This window comes from Dendropsophus ebraccatus, chromosome 2, assembly GCF_027789765.1.
Source record: "Dendropsophus ebraccatus isolate aDenEbr1 chromosome 2, aDenEbr1.pat, whole genome shotgun sequence".
Classification (NCBI taxonomy): Eukaryota; Metazoa; Chordata; class Amphibia; order Anura; family Hylidae; genus Dendropsophus; species Dendropsophus ebraccatus.
In genome coordinates, this window is record NC_091455.1 from 214293391 (window position 1) to 214318235 (window position 24845).

Below are 24845 nucleotides of genomic sequence, written 5' to 3' on the forward strand. Positions count from 1 at the left end.
AAACATCTGGGACCGAGAGGCGGAACTCGGGTGTTACCTGTTGCCAAAACGCAGCATTACTTATTCATTCTGAATACTGGAAGGGATCAGAAGTGAAGACGGAACAACTAACTCTCCTGGAGGTGACAAAATGGAAGAGTAAAAGGATCGACCAGTGACGGACAGGAAATCACTGCAAAAAAAAAAAGTTCTTGTTTGCACTAAAAATAACTTCTTTTTTTTTTTTTTTTTAATTTCCATTTTGCTATCTATATAGTTAAACAATCTTGCAGTTTTCACTCTGGCCACTAACCCCAATAGTAAGCTGACAGTCCCTGTCTTGTAGAGATCGCTTTTCAGCAGTGTCCTCCTTATCATCACTTAAGGTGATAACAGTAAATAGATAAGACACCATTACAATAGTTGAAGCTCAGAGCTCAGCCTCCCCCTCCTTGTAGAATGACCTCTGCATGGGTCACAGAGCATGGCTAGAAACCTCTCCTGTAGTAATAAATAGGGTCCACTCAAAACCATTGTAAAATTACGTTTTCGGCTTTAACATTTGATAAAAACTTTTGCAGTTCTGCTTTAAAAGGGTTAGTGCGGCGCTTAACTTTTATTCACTAAATAACACACATTATACATGTGTGTTATTTAAGTGAATGGCCCCCTTCCCTGTGTTCCCCCCACCCTGGAAGTGTTGGTGCATTATACTTACGTGTTCGCTGTCGACCCCGGCTGCCATCTTGTGTCGACGACATCATCTTCGGGAGGCCGGCCTAACCGCTCCAGCCGGCCCCCCCTCTGCCGCGTCATCAGCTGCTCAGCCGCGATTGATGTGGGGGGAACACGGGGAAGGGGGCCATTCACTTAAATAACACACATTACAAAGTTGTATAAGCTCACATATCTATGAGGATCTGCTATACCTCCATGTCTCTCAGAGGCGGCATTGTGGGTAGCTTGTATTCCTGTGGGGACCTGGTGTCTTGATATTTACCTTTGCCTAGTGAGGCCTGTGAGGTGTAAACCTAGGCTACCTTGGTGCGGGGACAAGGCCTAGTCTTAGCTGTGGGATAGGATAGCTTGCAGCTTGGTGTGTGCTTGTTATGCAGCCTTGGGAGGGATCAGAGATGAGCAAAATTACAGTAAGTTCTGATTTGTTCAAACTCAACACTCAAGGGGGAGATTTATCAGACATGGTGTAAAGTGACACTGGCTCAGTCGCCCCCGGCAACCAATCAGATTCCACCTTTCATTTTCCAAAGAGTCTGTGAGGAATGAAAAGTGGAATCTGATTGGTTGCTAGGGGCAACTGAGCCAGTTTCACTTTACACCATGTGTGATAAATCTCCCCCATAGTGTACTTCACCAACCATGTGCTCCCTCTCCCCTCTCACAGCAGAGGCTGAAGCATCATCTCCCTCCTTCCTCCTTGTATTTTGATAACCTGCACAATGTTGTTGTATGCATGAAGTATGAAGTCCCGACACTTTCCCCAATGGATATTGGAGGGGGGGGGGGGGGGGGTTCTGTATCTGAAAACAGAGACAAGGACGACAAACTTCTGGAAGGTGAGGAGGAGATATTGTAACCTTTTATGTATTCACATGTACTAGTGATTCTTGCATAAAAAAAAATAAAAAAATTCTGCTTAGTGGTGATATAAGGAAAGGAAGAGTTTTTAGTATCTTTGGAGTTGGGCCAAATGCATGATGCAAGTTTTTGTAGTTTGTGCCAAATTGACTGGTTCTCTCTTTATTATGCTCAGTAAGGGATCTGTCACCCCGATCCCAAAGGATCAGTCATAGCCATTATGGATCCCATAAAAATGGACGCCCTGACATGGAGATGTACAATTCCACCGCCATCCAGCTTCTCCCATACACTCACATTACGCTGCATCCAGGAGACGGCGCCGTTCACTTTATTCAGCTATAATTGCTTTTTTTTTTGTGATTAAAATGACTTAATTTTCCCATGATTACTTTTTATAGCTTATAAATATGGATTGCGCTGCGCGCTCCTCTGCCCGGGGCACAAAACATCTGGGATTCGTCTATGATACATAAACTCCAGCTCCGGCTTTGATCTGGGAACTCTTTAAACAATATACAAATTACTTTGCTGTGACATTATAGGTCATTTCCATTGCACATTTCACATTTACCGCCCCATAAATTACCTCCAAAGCATTTATCACGAGCGGCGCAAGCAACAGGAGCCGCAGACAAAGGGAAGGGGGGAGGGGGGGATGCAGCCTACTGTTCACATTGTAATATACAATTGGCAAAAAAACAACAGCAACAGAAGTTTTATTGGCCGTCCTACATGGATGCGAATAATTCACGGCTCTCTCTCCGACGTCGGCCGAGTGTTTATGTTATGGATGATCTACACGTCTGCATTATGGCCGGCGGCTGTGAATTACAAATACAAAGTAATTTAAAAGTTGCGAACCATAAAAGTGCAGGGAGGTATGGGGAAAGTTTTTGCATGTTCTGATGAAAGCGAGAAGACCGCTCTATGTGATGTATGACGGACAGGGGGTCTAGGATCTGAACAAAAATGGGTCCAACCCCTCCATCCCCACTGAGAGATTGCTTTTCCACACATTAAAAGGGGAATTTTTTGTAATCAACTGGAGTCAGAAAGTTATACAGATTGGTAATTTACTTCTATATAAAAATCTCCAGTCTTCCTGTACTTATCAGCTGCTGTATGCCCTTCAGGAAGTGATGTATTCTCTCCAGTCTGACACAGTGCTCTCTGCTGCCACCTCTGTCCATGTCAGGAACTGTCCAGAGCAGCAGCAAATCCCCATAGAAAACCTCTCCTGCTCTGGACAGTTCCTGACATGGACAGAGGTGGCAGCAGAGAGCACTGTGTCAGACTAGAGAGAATATATGTATATGCCCTCCCTGCACTACTGATCGTGGGGGTCTCAGTAGTTAGCCCAAACTTTTGACATGGGGGAAGAAGAGGAAGAGAAGATGGTCTCTCTCTCCTTTTTAGAGAGGTGAAACTGCTGTGTGTCTGTAGCGCTCACACAATTTCATAGAATGATACCATGTAATGCCATGTTTCTCCTGTAGGGGGCACCACACTGTACACCCAGCAGCGCGCCTTAAGCGGTATGCTGGAGGAGTGAGAAGCTGAGGAATAATACAAGAAACTTTATTTAGAGATACATTTTATTGACAAATCTTTAATATAAAAAGAAAGGCACCTGAATATTCCAAAACGCCTGTGACCACGAATGTCGTAATATGTGTCTAATAATCAGAGAGGATACGGAGCTCCAGATCCCCTGCTTCCCTTTCCACAGCCATAGAGTTATGAGATATATATATATACCTGCCTTTTGCTGCTACTAAATAGATACATTATTGAATTCTTTAGGCTCTGTATACATCTGTCTGCAGTGAGCTCCCCCTAGTGGTGTGATTGGAATCAGTCAGTCTGAATATAACACTATAGAGGGACACTGTACGTTTTTAGCTTTGCTTCAGACTTATTGCTTGGAGATCTCTCCCAGCCTTGACGTATTTTGGTAATCCTGGTATCGATGCATGGGATTATTAGAACAAGCTTTAGGATGAGAACAACGCACGGGATGACGAGCGAAAGCGTGTAGGCAGGAGGCATGTACCAATTGAATCTAGATGGTAGAAGGAATCTGTTCCAGCCGAAGAACATTGCGTGTCCTGTGCACAGAACCAGGGTCAGATAGCCCAGTTTTGACTGAAAAATATAAAAACATCATTTCATTAGGTTTCCTGTAATAAATGTGTTATGGGATCTTGGCTAAAGTGGGTGTATCAACAATACAAGGGCTGGTATAGGAAACTATATAAAAAGAACGTACCTGGACAAAGCGGAATTCCCTCCAGTTGACGGCGTTGCTGACAGAGGGCAGAGATGTTATCCCCAGGACAACGTAGAAGAAGAATCCCAAGATTCCTAGTGCTAAATAGGTGTCACTTCTCCAGGTCAGGGGCTTCTCCAAAACCCTGGTTGTATTCTGCATTACCTGATAAATACAAGAGATGGATTATTATACAGAGGATGACGAGGAGTTTCTCTTTGATACAAATTCGATACATTATCATGTTAGAAAAACCATCAACAGGCTGCAATCCCTATTACAGCCACTAGGTGACCACATATAGAGAGAAAGAGCATAAGCAACACCCGAAAGAGTAACCCAGAATTGAGGTGGCTGCTATGTGCCGTCCTGTCCTGGGAAAAAGGTGAGGATGGACACTATGTGGATATGGATACGGAGGGCACTATGTGGACAATATGGACATGGATAGGGATGGACACGATGTGGACTATGAGGACATGGACACGGAGGACACTATGTTGAGGGCACTATGATGTGCACTTGGCTCAGCACAAGTAGGTTGAGTGTCATCCATGAGCCACTTGCAATCACTGACTATGCACACAAGAGAAGTATTGTTCATATGCATGGTCCGTGGAAATACAGGGTCAAGTGCCTGGGCCCATAGAGCACACTGGGTCTATATTGCCCACAGTTGCGGATCTGCATATGTACATAGTATATGGTGTATTTTGTATGGTCGTAACTTCACCGACTTATGTTTCGAAAGGGAAGGCCATTTTTGGTGGGAACCCTTTTGGCAGAAGACTAAGACCAACCTATAATAATACTAATATAACAATCCAGTATGTGTATAATAAAGGTAACCTGGAGAATCCATTACCTGATTGATAACACTCATCTCCATCCTGTGCCGGACGCTGTATCGGATTGGAATAACAAGAGTATAAATTGCATGGAGGAAAGCATAGGACAAAGCCACCAGCCCCAGCTGCTTCCTGCACAGCATCCAGCGGTCCAACCAGTCCGGGAACCGTCTGTACTTTGTGCCTCTATAGAGCTGAATGATGGCGGCAAATACCCCGGGAAGGTAACACAAAGCCAACAACATCAGGGAGACGATGGGGAAGACCTTGTTGGGAATGGTGATCATCAGATAATACGAGACGTCCACCTGTTTTTGGGCGTTGTAGATGACCATACTGATGAGACAATACAGGAAGACCAGCACAGTCAGTCCTGCACAGGTGTAAATGGGGAGTCTCCACATCGGGAAGAGCTGCAGCGGATAGTCCTCTATCTCCTTGGCCATTACTAGAGATCCTTTGTCTTGTGGCGTCAACCCGATGGCACGAATGACGTCCATTATCTGTTGTTTGGCCTTACTGTCATCCGAACATACAAAGACCTGGAGTGGAAATGATAGAAGTTATAAATGTGCCGCAAGGTTTCCATTTATTCATCATTTTCCTATCATTAAAGGAGAAGTCTGGCAAAAAAATTTTATTACAGTGTTGTATTGCCCCTCAAAAATTATACAAATCCTCAGTATACAATTATTATGAGAAATGCTTATAAAGTGCTTTCTTCCCTGCACTTACTACTGCATCAAGGCTTCACTTCCTGGATAACATGGGGATGTCACTTCCTGGATAACATGGTGATGTCACTTTCTGTATAACATGGTGATGTCACTTCTTGGATAACATGGTGAAGTCACTTCCTGAATAACATGGTGATGTCACTTCCTGGATAACATGGCGATGTCACTTCCTGGATAACATGGTGATATCACTTCCTGGATAACATGGTGATGTCACTTTCTGTATAACATGGTGATGTAACTTCTTGGATAACATGGTGATGTCACTTCCTGAATAACATGGTGATGTCACTTCCTGGATAACATGGTGATGTCACTTCCTGGATAACATGGTGATATCACTTCCTGGATAACATGGTGATGTCACTTTCTGTATAACATGGTGATGTAACTTCTTGGATAACATGGTGATGTCACTTCCTGAATAACATGGTGATGTCACTTCCTGGATAACATGGTGATGTCACTTCCTGGATAACATGGTGATGTCACGCCCCGACTTCCAGAGCTGTGTGGGCTCTCCAGCAGCCACAGCCCGCACAGCTCTGGGAGTCAGGGCGTGACATCACCATGTTATCCAGGAAGTGACATCACCATGTTATCCAGGAAGTGACATCACCATCTTATCCAGGAAGTAAAGCCTTGATGCAGTAGTAAGTGCAGGGAAGAAAGTACTTTAAAAGCATTTCCCATAATAAGTGTATATTGGGGATTTGTATAACTTTTGGGGGGCAATACAATAATTTAATGAAAATTTCTGCCAGACTTCTCCAGGCTCAGACTTTTTTTTTCACAAGAGCCGGGGAAGAGGTGACTGATCATAACAACCTGCACCTACCTCCCCGGCTCCCCTGTCCTCTACTCTGGTTCCCGGATCCCGTCCGCTTCCTGATCCTGATGAGTTGCGACCTGGGTTGTGGCGTGTGACCACCCAGGAAGTGGCGGAGGGAACAGAGTGGAGGACAGTGCTGGAGCCGGAGAGGTTGCTGCAGGTTGTTATGATTAGCCACCTCCTTCCCGTTTTTTTTGAAAAAACAGTCCAAGGCCGGAGTTCTCCTTTAACATGTCTTCTGATCCTGTGATTTCCATTCCGACTTTTCCTTTTGTTGCACGTGTTGAGCAGACTTGTGGAATCCGTCCAGGCTCGGCAACTTCTCTGAACTTGGGCGCTCTGCATTTGATTCCTGGAGATGTTGGATGCAGCCCTAGCGAGTCCTGGATAGTGATGAGCGAATACTGTTCGATCGAATAGATATTTGTTTGAATAGTGAGATATTCGATATTCGTACGAATATCCCGCGAATATTCGAAAAATATTCGATAAGCGTTCAAATCCCTCCAGCTTCCGGTTTCACCCTCCAAATGGTCAAATAGATGTTTTTCACTAATCGAATACTTGTTCCCATAGAATTTAATGGGATCGAATATTCGATCGAATATTCAAATATTCGCGGGATATTCGTACGAATATCGAATATTCGAATATCTCACTATTCGCTCATCACTAGTCCTGGAACACATAGATCCAGTCATAGGACATAGGCTGCATCCACCAGGACGCCCTAGGGCGGCATCCAACTTCTACAGACGCCCAGAATCAAATGCAGAGCGTTCAGGTCTAGAAAAGTTGCAGAACGGTTTCCTCAAGTTGGCTTAACATTAGTTGTTGCAATTTCAGTTTTGATGAGTACAATTCAGTTACTCAGACCTCTCCTTACTGTAGCTGTTTCTTTTCTATCTGGGAAGAAGAGCAATCACTTGGCTGGATTCACACCTGCAGATTTTGGCGCAGATTTTGGATGCAATTTTAGTCCAACTGCGTCCAATAGGAAAAGAATGTGCAAGGGAAATACAGCTTGTCTCTTCTGTATACACTTGTACAAAAACTGCCGCAATTCTGGACAAATATTGGACATGTATCCTCTATTCCCAGTATTCCTGGTAAGACCTTAGGCCTCATTTCTCATAGGATTTAGTTTTTTGTTTTTTTTTAAAAAAATGTTTTTAGTGCATTTTTTACGTTGGCTTTTGAACTGAATATAAATATTGTGGTAAATACTTGAAATCAAAGTATTTTAGGAGTGATACCTTTATTGGCCAACAAAAAATTGTTAGAGCTGTGAGATTCCGGGATTCACAAGATCCCTTCGTCAGACAAGTTCACAAATGACTTACAGAAACAGCACAACATTTTAGGGATGGGGGAGGGGGGGGGGTATATACATCACATAGATAAGCCAGGGCAATAAAAAGGACTTGTGGTAAATTAAAGCTTATTTGGAAGTCCAAGATTGTTGGCCAGTTCAGTCTTATCTGTGGAGTGTGTCCATGTAGTGGGTCATAAATCCAGGTTTAGTCCATGTGTTAATGACTGGAAGGCTTTTATCACTGTGAATTCCCACACTTTCCTCTCTCTGTCACTCTGGAAGTGATCTTTGAGGACCATAACCCTTAAATCGGTTATTCTATGGTCCAGTCCTGAGAAATGTTGGCCTACAGGGGTGATGAGACTTCTTTTTATTGTATGTCTATGTAAGTTCATTCTAGTTTGTAGTTTCTGTTTTGTTTCCCCAATGTAAATCCCTGTGGGGCATCGTGTACACTTTATCATGTAGACCACATTGGAGGATGGACATGAGAAAGCATTGGTGATTGTGTAGTCCCGCTGTGTGTTGGGGATGCGGATTGTGTTTGTTTGTAATATGTGGGGACATGTGCTGCATTTTCTGTTGTTGCAGGGGAAGGTGCCAGTCTCTGGTGTTGATGTCAGAGCGCTTTTTACAAGGAGGTTTCTTAAATTCGGGGGTTGTTTGAATGAAAGAAGAGGTAATTCTGGGAAAATCTCTTTCAGTCTGTTGTCCCTCTGGAATATTGGTTGTAGTTCAGCATCTTTTACATCTTTTTTAGGATCTTCATATTAGGGTTATAGGTGACCACCAATGGCACCCGGCTGTTCTCCTCCTTCTGCTTATATCCCAGGAGGCTTTGTCTTGGAATTCTTTTGGCTCTGTGGATCTGTTCATCAATGGTTATTGGGTGGTAGCCTTGTTTTAGGAATGTCTCTCTTAAAGATGATAGGTGTTGTTCTCCATCTTTATCATCAGAACAAATCCTAATGTATCTGAGGGCTTGGCTATAGATGATGGACTTTTTTGTGTGGTTTGGATGAAAGCTGTTCCATTGTAGGTATGCTGGGTGGCCTTGTAGGTTTTTTGTAGATTGATGTTTGTATGGTGTTGTTCTCTATAGATATGGTCGTGTCCAGGAAATGGATTTTGGATTTGGAGTAGCTGAGTGTAAGTCTGATGGTGGGATGGAAATTATTGTGGAAGGTGAGCAGTTCCTCTTCCGATGCTGTCCAAATGATGAGTAAATCATCTATGTACCGGAAATATGCTAGAGGTTTGATCATACAAGTATTTAGGAACTCCTCCTCCAATTTGGCCATGAAGAGATTGGCATATTGAGGAGACATTTTGCTTCCCATAGCACTTCCCGTACATTGTAGATACATGTCTTCCCCAAAACAAAAATAGTTCTGGTTAAGCACAAACCTGATGAGTTGTGTTGTTGGTTCCATGGCTCTGTTGTGTTTCTGAAGGAAGTGTTGGCAGGCAGCAATGCCGTCCTCATGGGGGATGTTTGAATACAGAGATTCCACCTCCATGGTGGCCAATATTGTATCCTGTGGTAATGGGCCCAGGGCTGACAGTTTGTAGAGAATGTCGATGGTGTCCTGGACATAACTGAATATAAAGTAATTCATGGAGACAAACAACCCGCGAGATGCCACACCCAGAATAGCTGCGCTTTCTTGCTTCAAAAACTGCATGCTATGAATGCGGCCTTACAGCTCAGTGACCTCCGCACCCGCTCAGCACAGGACTGTGACTCTATAACCCGCAAGGATGTTTTTGCTTATTTAGTTTTTTTTTTTTAGCATTCAGGAAATGTTACTTTTGTAAATTCATTGTTAAGTTAATGTTTTTGTTGAGTCATGCGGAAACTATTACAAGCAACACGTCTGACACACGAGGAGGAAGGATTCTGGCGGAGATGACGAATTTACACTTACCTTGCTGTTATGGTGTTAATTTTGCGCTAACTTTTGACTTTTTCGTGTTAAAATTTTAATGGGTTTCGCCTTTGGTAAGAGCTTTATAGAATCGCGTGAAGTCAACTTTAAAAAAATTAAAATATTTTGGAACCTCTTGTAATAGAGGACTGCATTGACCCTTCTTAAAGGGGTACTCCAGAGAAAAGAAATTGTTTTCTAATCAACTGGATACAAATTTGTAAATTGCTTCTATTTAATAATTTCAAGTCGTCTAGTACTTATCAGCTGCTGTATGTCCTGCAGGAAGTGGAAGTAGAAGTGTCCAGAGCAGGTTTTCTATGGGGATTTGCTGCTTCTCTGGACAGTTCCTGACATGGACAGAGGTGGCAGCAGAGAGCACTGTGTCAGACTGGAGAGAATACACCACTTCCTGCAGGACATACAGCAGCTGATAAGTACTGGAAGACTGGAGATTTTTTAATAGAAGTAAATTAGAGATCTCTGGCAGTTTTGGGCACCAGTCGATTTGAAAGAATATTTTTGGTGAACAACCCCTTTAAATGAGGCTCCAGGCACTATTGGTATAAGGCCTACCTGTCTGCTGGCATCCAGACTCCCAGACTGCAGGGCCCAGGCGGAGACGGTATTAAACGCTTTGACCACTGTGGCTTTGGGCACCATCTGGGCCAGGTACTCAGCATTGGAATCAGGGTATTGGTTCATGCTGAGATTATTGCTGACGTCCACCAGTATTTTACCCTCCAGAACATCCTCCAGGTCCCTTAGGAAGCCATAATGTTCCCTCTGTACGGCCACAATGATAACGGAGCATTTGTGTGCCGCCTCTATGTGTCCCAGCACCTCAGCCCCTCTGGGCAGCAAGCTGGCATCGCCCGGATTACGACTTCCAAATATCACCGGATATCCACATTGCATCAGCTTAGATCCAAGTGATCGGCCAAAATCCCCGGTCCCGAAAATCCCTATGCTGCCATGCTTCTCCATCATCCCCGGGCACAGCGGTATCATCACCTTGGTTCCCATTGTCTGAAAGAGAGACATTGATGAATAAAGTGGTATAAATGGGATAGTATATATTTACCAAGCCATATATTATACAAGCCACACCCCCTTCGACTAGGCCACACCCTGTTACCTCTAAACCACACCCCTTGCTTAGTGTGGAAGAACGACACATTGAATACAGGAATATAGTAGGACAGGTTGCCCAAAAGGGAGGCCCCAGGGAAACTCTGATGATGTCGCTGTCCATATATGGTAACAGTTATATCATCAGAGGATCACCAAGTTGGTGGCTCCATAGTGAGCCTTACTGTCCCCCTCCTGAGCTCCTTCCGCAGTGCTGCCCTATGGACCTGAGGAAGAAGGGAGCCCCTCTTCAAAACTCGTTGGTCCATTATTGACAAATAAAGAAACATTGTACTCTTTGACTATACGTGGTGTCCATACTCCATTTGGGCCGTGCTTTGTGGCGCCACATTGGGAATAGTGTCATCCATGTTAGGAACTGTCCAGAGCAGCAGCAAATCCCCATAGAAAACCTCTCCTGCTCTGGACAGTTCCTGACATGGACAGAGGTGGCAGCAGAGAGCACTGTGTCAGACTGGAGAGAATACAGCACTTCCTGTAGGACATCCAGCAGATGATAAGTACAGTAAGACTGGAGATTTTTTATATAGAAGTAATTTACAAATCTATATAACTTTCTGCCACTAGTTGATTTAAAAACATTTTTTGTGGAGTGCCCCTTTAACACTACTCCCTAAAGCCCAATGGAAGTAAAGTATTGTTCCCAGCAAAGTACAATGAATTGTTACATGAAGTATATAGAACATTATACAACTTCAGCATTCAATAAAACACCGGAGAACCATCCTTTAATAGATCATTTAAAGGGGCTATTAAGGTAATGGAGAATCCACCGTGTTGTTTAACATCATAAAAATGATTTCTCCTTGGGAATCTCTTTGCGGCTGCGTTAGGAGTGAGAACACAACCTTAATAGCTGCAGGTATACTGTGTGTATACTGTGACAGTCGTTTCACGATCATGCCCATCCACAGGCTCAATGGTACGTCATTACGTTCATACATTCTCTTTTTATACCCTAATGCATGGACATTGTAATACTAAACTGCCATCATGTTGCAACCTCTTAAAGTCACATTATATCCAAAAATATATACAATGTTAAAAACTCCCAAATATTAATACAACATGAAAAAAAGACACCAACTATTTACTACAGGTATACACGACCCGCGAACTATACAGCATAGGTATACAGGACCTTCACTAACTATACACTGCAGGTATACAGGACTTCCCAAACTATACAGTACAGGTATACAGCCCCCCCAACTATACACTACTGGTATACAGGACCGCCCTCAACTATACACTACAGGTACAGCCCCCCCCAACTACACACTACAGGTATACAGGACTCCCCCAACTATACACTATAGGTATACAGCCCCCCACCCCCCAACTATGCACTACATATATGCGGGACCCCTAAAAACTATACACTGTAGGTATACAGAGCCCCTCCAACTATGCACTACAGGTATACACTAATTCCACTGATGAAACAATACCTTTAGATTGGCCTCCTGGGCACCTTAGAACAAATCTAATTAACACACTGACACTTTATACCCGGGCAGCGCCAGGTACATTTTCTAGTTGTATATATTTTTTGATATAATGTCACTTTAAGAGATCGCAACATAATGGTAGTTTAGTATTACAACGTTCATGCCTTCTTATACCTTTTTAAAATATAGTTCTTCTTTTAATTTTTTAAATTTGGCGCTAATTCATTTTTACAAAATATTGGGCCAAGACAACATAACAATAGACATTACGCCTGTTTTAGTTTCTCACTATTTATTTATTTTTTACTCATTTTTAAACGTAAAACATCAAAAAAAGTCGATTATTATAGACTTTTTTATACGATGTAACATTTTTCATACTTTTTCACAAGTTTTAAGAAAGTAAATGTTTACTTTTCAATCAGAATTTTAATATGCTGTAACAAAACTGGATACAATTGTAGCAGATTTCCATCAATCCCCTGAAGTGTCCATTTAGTGACATGAATCAGAGATTTCACCTAAAATACTCAAAATGAATCAAAAATATATACACAGGACATTCCGCAACTCTACAAACAGATACAAGTATATACAAGTATAAATATTGATTGTTTGTGGAACTTATTAAACATTATTACTCTAAACAAATAGGATACATATATTATAAACCCTTATACCCCAATCCTGCCCCTTACCCCATAAATACCCTGCTCCCCACATGACCCCCCTCTCCCCCACACCCCATCTATTATACTCTGTTGCTTTGGCAATGCTAAATGTTTATTTTGGACCTGTCAATAAAGCTTTTTGAATTGAATTGAATGTAAATATCCAGAACTTATGGAGTGTGACACAGAGAGAACATCACAAATACTATAAGAAGGTGTAGCAGAGCTGAATTAGTTAACTCAAACTAAGAATAATGCATCAGGATTACCGGCAGTCCTATGTAAAAGGTCTGACGCTCCGCTATGTGCTAATCCATAAGCCCCATGCAATGTTAGTTATGAGCGTAATACTCACCGCATGTCCCAACTGGGAATCCACAGAATGTTATGTTCCCTTTCCTCTGTATCTGGACACCCCACCCTCTGAGCACTAGTGTCTGGCAGCTGCTGAGCACACGTAAAGCCAGCCCCACAGAGAGAGAGAGAGAGAGAGAGAGAGAGAAAAAGTTATTTTCCTATTGAATAATTCTTAGGGAAAAATGAGATTTCCCAGCACTACTAAATCCCCAAGCCAAAGTCTTGATCCAAATAAGAAGAAGCAATACAGGAATAGAAAACCGCAGAGGAGGAGGAGGAGGGGGTGAACTTGTCGCCAGAACCCCCTTCTGTATTTGATATTCTGTCCCTTCTTGTCCCTTCAGCTATTTTGGATATTTTATGCACCAAGCATCATAAATTAAATCTTTTTAATACAGGACGACAATATCCTGTTGGCTTTAGCGGCAGCTTACTGGCATTTCTTTAGTTTATTTAGCACATGGTACTGACCTCTACATTCATTCTATAGAATAAGATATACACAGGTGTTATGCAGATGGCACTAATGTTACACTTGTATCCATAGGAATAGACACTCATTGATGCTATTGTCCTGTTTTCATTACTTCTGTAATATGGCGATTTCCCCAGAGTCCCGAATAGATAATAGATATTGCAGATTGCATTAATAATGGGCCGTGTAAGCTACAACTTGCAATTAAAGTGACATTCCCATCCATGGTATATGCCATAAGTGCTTGATACCTCTAAGACCTTCATATATTGGTAGAATAAGATGGGGGTCCTTGGATCAGTTTGGCACTTTCCAAAATTGCCATAGATGCATAAATACATGGCCACCTTTCCTTTAAAGGGGTAATCCAGTAAAAATGGTTTCTTTTAAATCAACTGATGAAAAATCTCCAGTCTTCCAGTACTTATCAGCTGCTGTATGTCCTGCAGGAAGTGGTGTATTCTCTCCAGCCTGACACAGTGCTCTCTGCTGCCACCTCTGTCCATGTCAGGAACTGTCCAGATCAGCAGAAAATCCCCATAGAAAACCTCTCCTGCTCTCCAGACTGGAGAGAATACACATCTACAAATTACAAATCTATATACATTTCTGATACCAGTTGATTGGAAAGAAAACATTTTTGGGTGACCAACTCTTTTAAGGGCCTCAGTAACACTTTGTAACCACAAGGTGGGGATGTTGCACACTTTTACATTGAATCCCTTTTTTTATTATGATAAAATTTAATTTTCTTCCACAGACGATCAATATAAAATTACATTAGACAGCAGCACAATATACAACCCCCCAGCCCCCCTACCCCACCGTCTAACAACAAGACATAGAGACAAAAATACAGGCTGCCCGGGCATGATGGGAATTGCACTTTTGCAACAGCTGGAGATAATCTGTGCGAACAATGGCTCCAGTACCTGTGCCGTCACCCGGGTACTCACTACAGCGTATAGCACAGTCATTGTACTCACTACAGCATATAGCACAGTCATTGTACTCACTACAGCGTATAGCACAGTCATTGTAGTCACTACAGCGTATAGCACAGTCATTGTAGTCACTACAGCGTATAGCACAGTCATTGTACTCACTACAGCGTATAGCACAGTCATTGTAGTCACTACAGCGTATAGCACAGTCATTGTACTCACTACAGCGTATAGCACAGTCATTGCACTCACTACAGCGTATATCAGTCATTGTACTCACTACAGCATATAGCACAGTCATTGTACTCACTACAGCATATAGCACAGTCATTGTACTCACTACAGCGTATAGCACAGTCATTGTACTCACTACAGCGTATAGCACAGTCATTGTACTCACTACAGCGTATAGCACAGTCATTGTAGTCACTACAGCGTATAGCACAGTCATTGTAGTCACTACAGCGTATAGCACAGTCATTGTACTCACTACAGCGTATAGCACAGTCATTGTAGTCACTACAGCGTATAGCACAGTCATTGTACTCACTACAGCGTATAGCACAGTCATTGCACTCACTACAGCGTATATCAGTCATTGTACTCACTACAGCATATAGCACAGTCATTGTACTCACTACAGCATATAGCACAGTCATTGTACTCACTACAGCGTATAGCACAGTCATTGTACTCACTACAGCGTATAGCACAGTCATTGTAGTCACTACAGCGTATAGCACAGTCATTGTAGTCACTACAGCGTATAGCACAGTCATTGTAGTCACTACAGCGTATAGCACAGTCATTGTACTCACTACAGCGTATAGCACAGTCATTGCACTCACTACAGCGTATATCAGTCATTGTACTCACTACAGCATATAGCACAGTCATTGTACTCACTACAGCATATAGCACAGTCATTGTACTCACTACAGCGTATAGCACAGTCATTGTACTCACTACAGCGTATAGCACAGTCATTGTAGTCACTACAGCGTATAGCACAGTCATTGTAGTCACTACAGCGTATAGCACAGTCATTGTAGTCACTACAGCGTATAGCACAGTCATTGTACTCACTACAGCGTATAGCACAGTCATTGCACTCACTACAGCGTATATCAGTCATTGTACTCACTACAGCATATAGCACAGTCATTGTACTCACTACAGCGTATAGCACAGTCATTGTACTCACTACAGCGTATAGCACAGTCATTGTAGTCACTACAGCGTATAGCACAGTCATTGTAGTCACTACAGCGTATAGCACAGTCATTGTACTCACTACAGCGTATAGCACAGTCATTGTAGTCACTACAGCGTATAGCACAGTCATTGTACTCACTACAGCGTATAGCACAGTCATTGCACTCACTACAGCGTATATCAGTCATTGTACTCACTACAGCATATAGCACAGTCATTGTACTCACTACAGCATATAGCACAGTCATTGTACTCACTACAGCGTATAGCACAGTCATTGTACTCACTACAGCGTATAGCACAGTCATTGTAGTCACTACAGCGTATAGCACAGTCATTGTAGTCACTACAGCGTATAGCACAGTCATTGTAGTCACTACAGCGTATAGCACAGTCATTGTACTCACTACAGCGTATAGCACAGTCATTGCACTCACTACAGCGTATATCAGTCATTGTACTCACTACAGCATATAGCACAGTCATTGTACTCACTACAGCGTATAGCACAGTCATTGTACTCACTACAGCGTATAGCACAGTCATTGTACTCACTACAGCGTATAGCACAGTCATTGTAGTCACTACAGCGTATAGCACAGTCATTGTACTCACTACAGCGTATAGCACAGTCATTGCACTCACTACAGCGTATATCAGTCATTGTACTCACTACAGCGTATAGCACAGTCATTGCACTCACTACAGCGTATATCACAGTCATTGTACTCACTACAGTGTATAGCACAGTCATTGTACTCACTACAGCATATAGCACAGTCATTGTCCTCACTACAGCGTATATCACAGTCATTGTACTCACTACAGCGTATAGCACAGTCATTGTACTCACTACAGTGTATAGCACAGTTATTGTACTCACTACAGCATATAGCACAGTCATTGTACTCACTACAGCATATAGCACAGTCATTGTACTCACTACAGCGTATCACACAGTCATTGTACTCACTACAGCATATAGCACAGTCATTGTACTCACTACAGCATATAGCACAGTCATTGTACTCACTACAGCATATAGCACAGTCATTGTACTCACTACAGCATATAGCATAGTCATTGTACTCACTACAGTGTATAGCACAGTCATTGTACTCACTACAGCGTATAGCACAGTCATTGTACTCACTACAGTGTATAGCACAGTCATTGTACTCATTACAGCGTATATCACAGTCATTGTACTCACTACAGCGTATAGCACAGTCATTGTACTCACTACAGTGTATAGCACAGTCATTGTACTCATTACAGCGTATATCACAGTCATTGTACTCACTACAGCGTATAGCACAGTCATTGTACTCACTACAGTGTATAGCACAGTCATTGTATTCACTACAGCGTATAGCACAGTCATTGTACTCACTACAGCGTATAGCACAGTCATTGTACTCACTACAGCATATAGCACAGTCATTGTACTCACTACAGCGTATAGCACAGTCATTGTACTCACTACAGTATATAGCACAGTCATTGTACTCACTACAGCGTATAGCACAGTCGTACTCACTACAGCGTATAGCACAGTCATTGTACTCACTACAGCGTATAGCACAGTCATTGTACTCACTACAGTGTATAGCACAGTCATTGTACTCACTACAGCATATAGCACAGTCATTGTACTCACTACAGCGTATAGCACAGTCATTGTACTCACTACAGCGTATAGCACAGTCATTGTACTCACTACAGCGTATAGCACAGTCATTGTACTCACTACAGCATATAGCACAGTCATTGTACTCACTACAGCATATAGCACAGTCATTGTACTCACTACAGCGTAAAGCACAGTCATTGTACTCACTACAGCATATAGCACAGTCATTGTACTCACTACAGCGTATAGCACAGTCGTACTCACTACAGCGTATAGCACAGTCATTGTACTCACTACAGCGTATATCACAGTCATTGTACTCACTACAGCGTATAGCACAGTCATTGTACTCACTACAGTGTATATCACAGTCATTGTACTCACTACAGCGTATAGCAGTCATTGTACTCACTACAGCGTATAGCACAGTCATTGTACTCACTACAGCGTATAGCACAGTCATTGTACTCACTACAGCGTATAGCACAGTCATTGTACTCACTACAGTGTATAGCACAGTCATTGTACTCACTACAGCGTATAGCACAGTCATTGTACTCACTACAGCGTATAGCACAGTCATTGTACTCACTACAGCGTATAGCACAGTCATTGTACTCACTACAGCGTATATCACAGTCATTGTACTCACTACAGCGTATAGCACAGTCATTGTACTCACTACAGCGTATAGCACAGTCATTGTACTCACTACAGCGTATAGCACAGTCATTGTACTCACTACAGCGTATAGCACAGTCATTGTACTCACTACAGCGTATAGCACAGTCATTGTACTCACTACAGTGTATATCACAGTCATTGTACTCACTACAGCGTATAGCACAGTCATTGTACTCACTACAGCGTATAGCACAGTCATTGTACTCACTACAGCGTATCACACAGTCATTGTACTCACTACAGCGTATATCACAGTCATTGTACTCACTACAGTGTATAGCACAGTCATTGTACTCACTACAGCGTATATCACAGTCATTGTACTCACTACAGCGTATCACACAGTCATTGTACTCACTACAGCGTATAGCAGTCATTGTACTCACTACAGTGTATAGCACAGTCATTGTACTCACTACAGCATATCACACAGTCATTGTACTCACTACAGCGTATAGCACAGTCATTGTACTCATTACAGCGTATCACACAGTCATTGTACTCACTACAGCGTATAGCAGTCATTGTACTCACTACAGAGTATATCACAGTCATTGTAATCACTACAGCGTATATCACAGTCATTGTACTCATTACAGCGTATATCACAGTCATGTACTCACTACAGCGTATAGCACAGTCCATTGTACTCACTACAGTGTATAGCACAGTCATTGTACTCACTACAGTGTATAGCACAGTCATTGTACTCACTACAGTGTATAGCACAGTCATTGTACTCACTAGAGCGTATAGCACAGTCATTGTACTCACTTACAGTGTATAGCACAGTCATTGTACTCACTACAGCGTATATAGCACAGTCATTGTACTCACTACAGTGTATAGCCAGTCATTGTACTCATTACAGCGTATATCACAGTCAGTTTACTCACTACAGCGTATAGCACAGTCATTGTACTCACTACAGTGTATAGCACAGTCATTGTACTCATTACAGCGTATATCACAGTCATTGTACTCACTACAGCGTATAGCACAGTCATTGTACTCACTACAGTGTATAGCACAGTCATTGTATTCACTACAGCGTATAGCACAGTCATTGTACTCACTACAGCGTATAGCACAGTCAATGTACTCACTACAGCGTATAGCACAGTCATTGTACTCACTACAGTGTATAGCACAGTCATTGTATTCACTACAGCGTATAGCACAGTCATTGTACTCACTACAGCGTATAGCACAGTCATTGTACTCACTACAGCATATAGCACAGTCATTGTACTCACTACAGCGTATAGCACAGTCATTGTACTCACTACAGTATATAGCACAGTCATTGTACTCACTACAGCGTATAGCACAGTCGTACTCACTACAGCGTATAGCACAGTCATTGTACTCACTACAGCGTATAGCACAGTCATTGTACTCACTACAGTGTATAGCACAGTCATTGTACTCACTACAGCATATAGCACAGTCATTGTACTCACTACAGCGTATAGCACAGTCATTGTACTCACTACAGCGTATAGCACAGTCATTGTACTCACTACAGCGTATAGCACAGTCATTGTACTCACTACAGCATATAGCACAGTCATTGTACTCACTACAAGCATATAGCACAGTCATTGTACTCACTACAGCGTAAAGCACAGTCATTGTACTCACTACAGCATATAGCACAGTCATTGTACTCACTACAGCGTATACCACAGTCGTACTCACTACAGCGTATAGCACAGTCATTGTACTCACTACAGCGTATATCACAGTCATTGTACTCACTACAGCGTATAGCACAGTCATTGTACTCACTACAGTGTATATCACAGTCATTGTACTCACTACAGCGTATAGCAGTCATTGTACTCACTACAGCGTATAGCACAGTCATTGTACTCACTACAGCGTATAGCACAGTCATTGTACTCACTACAGCGTATAGCACAGTCATTGTACTCACTACAGTGTATAGCACAGTCATTGTACTCACTACAGCGTATAGCACAGTCATTGTACTCACTACAGCGTATAGCACAGTCATTGTACTCACTACAGCGTATAGCACAGTCATTGTACTCACTACAGCGTATATCACAGTCATTGTACTCACTACAGCGTATAGCACAGTCATTGTACTCACTACAGCGTATAGCACAGTCATTGTACTCACTACAGCGTATAGCACAGTCATTGTACTCACTACAGCGTATAGCACAGTCATTGTACTCACTACAGCGTATAGCACAGTCATTGTACTCACTACAGTGTATATCACAGTCATTGTACTCACTAAAGCATATAGCACAGTCATTGTACTCACTACAGCGTATAGTACAGTCATTGTACTCACTACAGCGTATCACACAGTCATTGTACTCACTACAGCGTATATCACAGTCATTGTACTCACTACAGTGTATAGCACAGTCATTGTACTCACTACAGCGTATAGCACAGTCATTGTACTCACTACAGCGTATCACACAGTCATTGTACTCACTACAGCGTATAGCAGTCATTGTACTCACTACAGTGTATAGCACAGTCATTGTACTCACTACAGCATATCACACAGTCATTGTACTCACTACAGCGTATAGCACAGTCATTGTACTCATTACAGCGTATCACACAGTCATTGTACTCACTACAGCGTATAGCAGTCATTGTACTCACTACAGTGTATATCACAGTCATTGTACTCACTACAGCGTATAGCACAGTCATTGTACTCATTACAGCGTATATCACAGTCATTGTACTCACTACAGCGTATAGCACAGTCATTGTACTCACTACAGTGTATAGCACAGTCATTGTACTCACTACAGTGTATAGCACAGTCATTGTACTCACTACAGTGTATAGCACAGTCATTGTACTCACTAGAGCGTATAGCACAGTCATTGTACTCACTACAGTGTATAGCACAGTCATTGTACTCACTACAGCGTATAGCACAGTCATTGTACTCACTACAGTGTATAGCACAGTCATTGTACTCATTACAGCGTATATCACAGTCATTGTACTCACTACAGCGTATAGCACAGTCATTGTACTCACTACAGTGTATAGCACAGTCCATTGTACTCATTACAGCGGTATATCACAGTCATTGTACTCACTACAGCGCTTATAGCACAGTCATTGTACTCACTACAGCGTATAGCACAGTCATTGTACTCACTACAGCGTATAGCACAGTCATTGTACTCACTACAGCGTATAGCACAGTCATTGTACTCACTACAGCAGTATAGCACAGTCATTGTACTCACTACAGGCGTATAGCACAGTCATTGTACTCAATACAGCATATAGCAAGTCATTGTACTCACTACAGCGTATAGCACAGTCATTGTACTCACTACAGCGTATAGCACAGTCATTGTACTCACTACAAGCGTATAGCACAGTCATTGTACTCACTACCAGCGTATATCACAGTCATTGTACTCACTACAGCGTATAGCACAGTCATTGTACTCACTACAGCGTATAGCACAGTCATTGTACTCACTACAGCGTATAGCACAGTCATTGTACTCACTACAGCGTATAGCACAGTCATTGTACTCACTACAGCGTATAGCACAGTCATTGTACTCACTACAGTGTATAGCACAGTCAGTGTACTCACTACAGCGTATAGCACAGTCATTGTACTCACTACAGCGTATAGCACAGTCATTGTACTCACTACAGCATATAGCACAGTCATTGTACTCACTACAGCGTAAAGCACAGTCATTGTACTCACTACAGCATATAGCACAGTCATTGTACTCACTACAGCGTATAGCACAGTCGTACTCACTACAGCGTATAGCACAGTCATTGTACTCACTACAGCGTATATCACAGTCATTGTACTCACTACAGCGTATAGCACAGTCATTGTACTCACTACAGTGTATATCACAGTCATTGTACTCACTACAGCGTATAGCAGTCATTGTACTCACTACAGCGTATAGCACAGTCATTGTACTCACTACAGCGTATAGCACAGTCATTGTACTCACTACAGCGTATAGCACAGTCATTGTACTCACTACAGTGTATAGCACAGTCATTGTACTCACTACAGCGTATAGCACAGTCATTGTACTCACTACAGCGTATAGCACAGTCATTGTACTCACTACAGCGTATAGCACAGTCCATTGTACTCACTACAGCGTATATCACAGTCATTGTACTCACTACAGCGTATAGCACAGTCATTGTACTCACTACAGCGTATAGCACAGTCATTGTACTCACTACAGCGTATAGCACAGTCATTGTACTCACTACAGCGTATAGCACAGTCATTGTACTCACTACAGCGTATAGCACAGTCATTGTACTCACTACAGTGTATATCACAGTCATTGTACTCACTAAAGCATATAGCACAGTCATTGTACTCACTACAGCGTATAGCACAGTCATTGTACTCACTACAGCATATCACACAGTCATTGTACTCACTACAGCGTATAGCACAGTCATTGTACTCACTACAGTGTATAGCACAGTCATTGTACTCACTACAGCGTATAGCACAGTCATTGTACTCACTACAGCGTATCACACAGTCATTGTACTCACTACAGCGTATAGCAGTCATTGTACTCACTACAGTGTATAGCACAGTCATTGTACTCACTACAGCATATCACACAGTCATTGTACTCACTACAGCGTATAGCACAGTCATTGTACTCATTACAGCGTATCACACAGTCATTGTACTCACTACAGCGTATAGCAGTCATTGTACTCACTACAGTGTATATCACAGTCATTGTACTCACTACAGCGTATAGCACAGTCATTGTACTCATTACAGCGTATATCACAGTCATTGTACTCACTACAGCGTATAGCACAGTCATTGTACTCACTACAGTGTATAGCACAGTCATTGTACTCACTACAGTGTATAGCACAGTCATTGTACTCACTACAGTGTATAGCACAGTCATTGTACTCACTAGAGCGTATAGCACAGTCATTGTACTCACTACAGTGTATAGCACAGTCATTGTATTCACTACAGCGTATAGCAGTCATTGTACTCACTACAGCGTATAGCACAGTCATTGTACTCACTACAGCGTATAGCACAGTCATTGTACTCACTACAGCGTATAGCACAGTCATTGTACTCACTACAGTGTATAGCACAGTCATTGTACTCACTACAGCGTATAGCACAGTCATTGTACTCACTACAGCGTATAGCACAGTCATTGTACTCACTACAGCGTATAGCACAGTCATTGTACTCACTACAGCGTATATCACAGTCATTGTACTCACTACAGCGTATAGCACAGTCATTGTACTCACTACAGTGTATATCACAGTCATTGTACTCACTACAGTGTATAGCGCAGTCATTGTACTCACTACAGCATATAGCACAGTCATTGTACTCACTACAGTGTATATCACAGTCATTGTACTCACTACAGTGTATATCACAGTCATTGTACTCACTAAAGCATATAGCACAGTCATTGTACTCACTACAGTGTATAGCACAGTCATTGTAGTCACTACAGCGTATATCACAGTCATTGTAGTCACTACAGCGTATAGCACAGTCATTGTACTCACTACAGTGTATAGCACAGTCATTGTACTCACTACAGCGTATAGCACAGTCATTGTACTCACTACAGCGTATATCACAGTCATTGGAATCACTTGCACTTGAGAGATGTTGTTAATAAGAGCCGGAGCCTCCGGGAGCCTCGTCCGCGCTCATCCCGCCTTATGTACATATCGGATCTGCATTAATCTCAGCTATTTAGTTTTGATGCTTTCACAACCTCCTCTTCCTGGTTCTCGGTTCCCAAACTCTTTTGAAATATTTGCCAAATACAAGGCCAGACTGGATGTAATAACAGGGAGATTGTGCAATTTATTTCCCTGAATCTTAGATGGAAATTCCAAATACTTCCCCGCCGGGTACATTATGTCGCCCCTGAGAATCCCTGAAACTCTACCAAGTGTGTGGGGCAAGATGGAAATATCTGCTGGGAGGAGGACGCCAGTACTGTACTGGTTATGCTGCCCCCTGCTGGGCTGTGCATTCTCCCCTGGAATGTCCATGTAATGTGTCCAGGGCTGGTGGTCACACATGCTGCTGTTCAGTGCTTAATATATGGATGTTATATAAGCTCATATATCGCAGGTGTACAGTCACAGTGGGCTCATATACTCTACCTCCACCCATACCAGTAATGTACTGTATGTATACACCAGCAGAATAGTGAGTGCAGCTCTGGAGTATAATACAGGATGTAACTCAGGATCCATAATGTAATGTACAGTATACAGTGACCCCCACCAGCAGAATAGTGAGTGCAGCTCTGGAGTATATAACTCAGGATCAGTAATGTATGTACACAGTGACCTCACCAGCAGAATAGTGAGTGCAGCTCTGGAGTATATAACTCAGGATCAGTAATGTATGTACACAGTGACCTCACCAGCAGAATAGTGAGTGCAGCTCTGGCGTATATAACTCCAGATCATTAATATATACCTCTTGGAGCAGCCATCCTGAGTGCACATTACACTGGCAGCACATGGGGGATATATTGGACATTGTAAATAATAGGGTTAGTGATATAGTAATCCCGCCCACCTGACCTCTCAGCGCGGTTGTTATCTGTCTGGCAGCCATGGCTGGCCGCCGCTGATCTCTGGAATGTCGCCTCTTTAATCTCACCGTCTTCTTCATGGATTAGGGGACTCATCACTTACCGTAAATCA

At 42.5% G+C, this 24845-nt stretch overlaps 1 protein-coding gene across 5 annotated transcripts; it reads right to left on the bottom strand.

The window, feature by feature from the left end:
- Positions 1–3139: 3139 nt before the first annotated feature.
- Positions 3140–23920, bottom strand: LOC138784032 (metalloreductase STEAP4-like). Of its 5 annotated transcripts, none has more exons than XM_069959470.1 (6): positions 23742–23916; positions 13137–13225; positions 10084–10536; positions 4713–5237; positions 3848–4012; positions 3140–3723 (listed from the first exon to the last, which is right to left on the bottom strand). In XM_069959470.1, exons 3-6 carry the CDS (start codon positions 10531–10533, stop codon positions 3454–3456), a joined length of 1410 nt encoding a protein of 469 aa, XP_069815571.1. In that variant the 5' UTR covers positions 10534–10536; positions 13137–13225; positions 23742–23916; the 3' UTR covers positions 3140–3453. The 5 variants fall into 5 exon arrangements, with proteins under 5 accessions (XP_069815571.1, XP_069815570.1, XP_069815568.1 ...); XM_069959469.1 differs by having other exon boundaries at positions 13137–13228; XM_069959467.1 differs by lacking the exon at positions 13137–13225 and having other exon boundaries at positions 23742–23917.
- Positions 23921–24845: the final 925 nt, after the last annotated feature.

Coding starts and splice junctions, on each gene's coding strand:
- LOC138784032 (XM_069959467.1), bottom strand. CDS start 23,762: ATGACTGTGATATACGCTGTA. Junction 5,238..10,083: donor GTCTGGATGCCAGCAGACAG/GTAGGCCTTATA, acceptor TTTCCACTCCAG/GTCTTTGTATGTTCGGATGA. Junction 3,724..3,847: donor GGGAATTCCGCTTTGTCCAG/GTACGTTCTTTT, acceptor TATATTTTTCAG/TCAAAACTGGGCTATCTGAC.